This window comes from Pundamilia nyererei, unplaced genomic scaffold (genome assembly GCF_000239375.1).
Source record: "Pundamilia nyererei isolate P.nyererei 1_Seehausen unplaced genomic scaffold, PunNye1.0 scaffold00277, whole genome shotgun sequence".
NCBI classification, from domain to species: Eukaryota; Metazoa; Chordata; class Actinopteri; order Cichliformes; family Cichlidae; genus Pundamilia; species Pundamilia nyererei.
The window spans coordinates 4,707-9,364 of NW_005187678.1; the positions used below are offsets into that span (position 1 = coordinate 4,707).

General features: G+C 38.4%; 1 protein-coding gene across 1 annotated transcript in view; it reads right to left on the reverse strand.

Moving 5' to 3' along the window:
* The window catches only part of LOC102192770 (tripartite motif-containing protein 7-like), a gene marked incomplete at its 3' end in the record, with an annotated part of 11,571 nt that overhangs the window by 1,386 nt on the left and 5,527 nt on the right, over window positions 1-4,658 (reverse strand). Inside the window, exons 5-7 of the mRNA XM_013915249.1 lie at window positions 4,279-4,374; window positions 2,157-2,390; window positions 1,179-1,326 (exon numbers count right to left, since the gene is read on the reverse strand). Coding sequence (XP_013770703.1) covers window positions 1,179-1,326; window positions 2,157-2,390; window positions 4,279-4,374 — 478 coding nt within the window. The remainder of the gene's footprint in view (window positions 1-1,178; window positions 1,327-2,156; window positions 2,391-4,278; window positions 4,375-4,658) is intronic.

The following is a 4,658-nucleotide window of genomic DNA, read 5'->3' on the forward strand; positions in this document are numbered from 1 at the left end:
ACTTCTGTGTTGATGAGGAATTATTGGACAAATAACAGGTTTATTGTGTTTATTGACTAGACATGCAAAGCACAGTGCATGGGCACCCATTGGGGCATGCTCATGCCACAGTGTAATGTGCATTTGTGCAATGAAGAGACAGGGAATCACAGGAAGTAGTGACATATAGTACACAAGAAGACCATGAATAGCCAATAAAAACAATTGCATAGTACATGCAAATTAGTGAAAAAGCTTCATACAGGTTTTGGAGCCATTTGCTGAATCTCCACGCTGCTTTCTACGTGAAAGATCTCTTAAAGTAGAGTTTTTTTCACTTGCGTGTTTTTAATAAGATTATCTGACTGATTATCTTCTAGCTGGTGCCTTTTGGGTCATCACAGCGAATCATCTGCCACCACCTCACCCTACCCCTAGCATTCTCTTCTATTATACTCACACTAACCAACTTCACTACATCCATGAATCTTCTCTTAGGGGATATTCTTCCTCATCCCTATCAGCTTCATCTTCAATATCCTTTATTCAGTAAACCCACCATCCACCCACCTCCTCTTCAAATGTGCAAACTATCTCAGCCTTGCCTCTCTGGGCTTGTCTAGATCCTAGATTGTAGATTGCACTTAATCTACTCAGTTTTAATTCTGTTCATGCCCAATAAAAATCTTAACATCTTCAATTACCCCCGACACTTGTCTTCACCCACTTCACCCTACCTGCACTCTCTTCCACACCTCTCTTGTCCAATGTCTGTTGAATATACCCCGATGTGTGGTATGGGTCATAAAAAGTTTGTGTCTGCATTTTGGTGATCAGAATTATAGTATTCTATTGTTCTCCTACTTAGCACTAATTAACATATGGGTATCTGTGCATTACACTGGTACAGTTTATGGATGCAGCTTATTACCCAGACCAGCACTAGCTGAGTATTTAGCATTTCACTTGCAGCTACAGAAAAACACAAAAGCATCAGCCAAGAAATTTATTTAAAGTTTCTTTTTTATATAACAGCCAGACTCTGTTATCTATCGCCTAAATGTGTTTTGAGAGTTGTTGGGTTTTTTTGCTCCGTATGTTGAGTCTGAACTAATTAAAAATTCCCTGTTCTCACAGATTTTGTGTCTTCTTTGTATATTATATGTGTAAACCAGCTGAATGCTTTTCATTACACTGACCTTTTTCTGTGATATTCTTCAGCTCTTTGGCAAACTTCTCCACCTGAGCTAATATAGACATGTAAATGGACTCTGTCCCCAGGTCAGAATTCACCGACACTTTGTACCAGTCTTTGGTAGGTGGAGGGCTGGACAGAATTGGGAACGTCTAGGGAGCAGGTGGAAAGAAATGTTAGAAATTTTTTCCTGTCAGTATTTACCAAAATGCCAACTCTTCCTACAGGATCAGGAGTTGAGCATCAAAGCTTATCAGACATTAAGTCACCGTCACGTTGCCAAGCAACCACCTAATAATAGACTAAAATGTTCCTTACACAACAAACGGGCACTTATGTGCTCTTATAAAAGCTTACAAAAGCTTCGTGTCACTCATTTGATGTCAGTGACATATAATTTGGCAAATATTGAATATAATCATTTTTGATATCTCCAATCTGTGAAGTGTACATTACATCTCTTTTCACCCTAACTTATCAAGTCAAGTTTACTTTATTTAGAAACTATATGAGTAGTTTAATGTTTGCTTCAGTAAAAGTATAAATATACTTAAGGTAATAGGATTTCAATCCACGTGAATTTGACCTTAAACAGATTGTTGTCACATGCATGTTATGTATATGTATAGGTAAATCAAAAGCCATACAAGTATACACCCATATAGTATATCTTTTACTAGATTCTAGATAAACAAATCGTGCATATTAATTTTTCATTATATACTTAATGGGCCTGGCCAGTGTCTGACCAATGAGTGCATTAGTATGCCTTAATGATACATGCAAATGCATTTTGATGTATAAGAACATTTTGTCAGTTCTGTGGTTATCTGCTATTTATTTGTATAAATAACATTTACCACCTCTACTTTTTTACTTTCCTCAGTCTGATTCAGTATGTCAGTTTGCCAACAGCACAGAACAAATAGTATTGGAACATGGGCGTGTACTAGCATCTTCACATTCATCCTTAAATTCTCACTTTCACACAGTATAAATGATCATCTGATTGGGCAAGCTTGGAAAGCTCGCTTTGTCTCTTCTTTAGTTGTTCGATCTCCTGTTCCAGCTGCCTTGTCATGGATTCAGCATGGCGCTGTGCCACCTTCCGGCTGATCTCCATCGCCTCCACCAGCTCTGCCTGGGAACGTTCAATGAAACAAACCAAACTCGAGAATAGAGAAACGCTGCCCGCCGTCTCTCGGTCCACTGCCAGCTGGAAAGTTAGACAGAGTGATATGAGATACATAATTGTTTAATTTGTTTTGGTTTAAAATATATATTAATCTCCCCTGTAAATAAAAATTCTCACATCACATGGAAATATGCAGCATCTGTGAATTGCAGCTCAGATTTCAAATGTAAGGAACCTAAATTTTGCAAAACTAAAAATCTAAGAACATGTGCAAAATGTCTAGAAATCCTAAAATGCAAGGTAAAAAGTTAGAAACATAAAAACTTTACCAAAGTTTGAATAATGTAATTAAAACTTGAGAGTGTTTCATAAATGATTTTGTTGTTTAGAAAAACATAATATTGGAAAAAAATATATATTTTTTTAACTTAAAATGTAATATGTGGATTTGGTAATCAGATATAAATTGTAGATCAGGGAAATACACCTGCACTTTTATGTAAAATTGGCTATAGATATTGTTTAATAAGCTCCCAACATGTAGAAATACATAATTTAAGTTTGAAAAATTCAATTCAATTTTATTTATACAACAACAGTTGCCTCAAGGTGCATTATATTGTAAGGTATTGTTAGGGTCCCTGGGTCGTTGACCCAGTGTTTTGTGTTTTTGGTTCTTTGATTTTGTTATTTCATTATATTCTAGCTTTGCTTTATGGTTTTTAGGATCATTCTTAGTTTAGGTTCTCTGGGTGGGGTTGGTTAGAGTTTTAGTGTTCTGGTTTTCTGTCTGTGTTCCTTAGTTGCTGTCTCCCCTGTCTGCTGTATCCCCACATCCAGTCAGTGTCTGTGTCTGTCCTGGTCCCACGTCTCTGTTCCCTCTGTTGTAGTGCTTGCATGTGAGTCTGTGTCTTTTGTTCAGTCTGTGTTTTGGGTTTCCTGTTTTACTTTGAAAGTCCATGTCTCATGTTAATGTGTTTGGTTTTGCTTCTCCTTTGTCTTGTTAGGCCTGATTTGCCCCAGCTGTGTTTCCCTCCTGTTGCCCATTCCCTGATTGCTCCCTCTATGTATTTAAGCCCAGTGTTTCAGTTTGTCAGTGTCGCGATCTACCGTTTATTTTGCTGTGTGTTTTGTCAGTCCACCGGTGTTAGTTTATTTGATTTTTTCCCAGTTATGTTATGTTTGAGTTCAGCATTAAAGCTGTTTTGGTTTAAGTTTGTCTCTGGAGTCTGCACCTTGGGTCCTATTCCTGTCCGCACACAGCCGTCACACAACAGGTATACCCTACAATATTACACAGAAAAACCCCAATAATTATATGACCTCCTATGAGCAAGCACTTTGGCAACAGTGGGAAGGAAAAACTCCCTTTTAACAGGATGAAACCTCTGGCAGAACCAGGGTCAGGGAAGGGCAGCCATCAGGTGCGAACATAAAAAGGGAAATTGAAATAGAAATTGTTTAACACCGCGGTCCCCAATCCCCAGGCCACGACCAGTACTGGTCCATGAGTCATTTGGTACGGGCCGCGGGAGTTGAGGCTGTGAAATTTATGGTATTCAGGGTTTTTATCATTAACTCGGTTTCCCTGGGTCTTTTCCCATGTTATAGTTGTGAGTCTTATATTGAAAGAAATGTTACCATAGTGACCAGAGAGCATTAAGGGGCAGAAAGGAGGACGTTACTCTCAATGTTGTTGGCGCATTTCAGGAGGACGCTGCTAATAAAGTTACAGAAATACACACTGAATTCGCTAAATAGCACAGTTTTTGTCTTGGTCGTATAATTTTATTGTTTTGCATTGATCCTTGACACCTTAAAGGCCGGTCCGTGAAAATATTGTGTGACGTTAAACCAGTGCAAAAAAGGTTGGGGACTGCTGGTTTAACAAAAACCTTGAAGTGATATGAGGATTTACAGGTTTTACCATGCACCTGTGGTCTTACACAAGAATGTGTTTGTGTTTTACCTCCAGCTCTGTCACTGACATATTTATCTCTTCGATCTTGTTGATTCTCTCGATAATCATGTCCTGGATTGTCCGCTCTGACACAGTCAGCAGTATCTAAAATACACAAACATTCATGTTACACAGTACTGACTTCACTTGACCTTCAGCCTATTGGTGTTCTGAAACAGACGTGGGGAACAAGGGTGGATCTGTTTGTGATAATGTATGTCAGACAGTAGTCAATGAGCATATCTTACAAAATACCTCCTTCTGGAAACAAATAATCACTACATAACTTCATATTATATGCAGCATGACCTGAAACCAAATGTTTAAAAATGATATATTGAATAGAAACAGTGTAGAGCAAGGGTAAGCAACTCCAGGCCTCGAGGGCC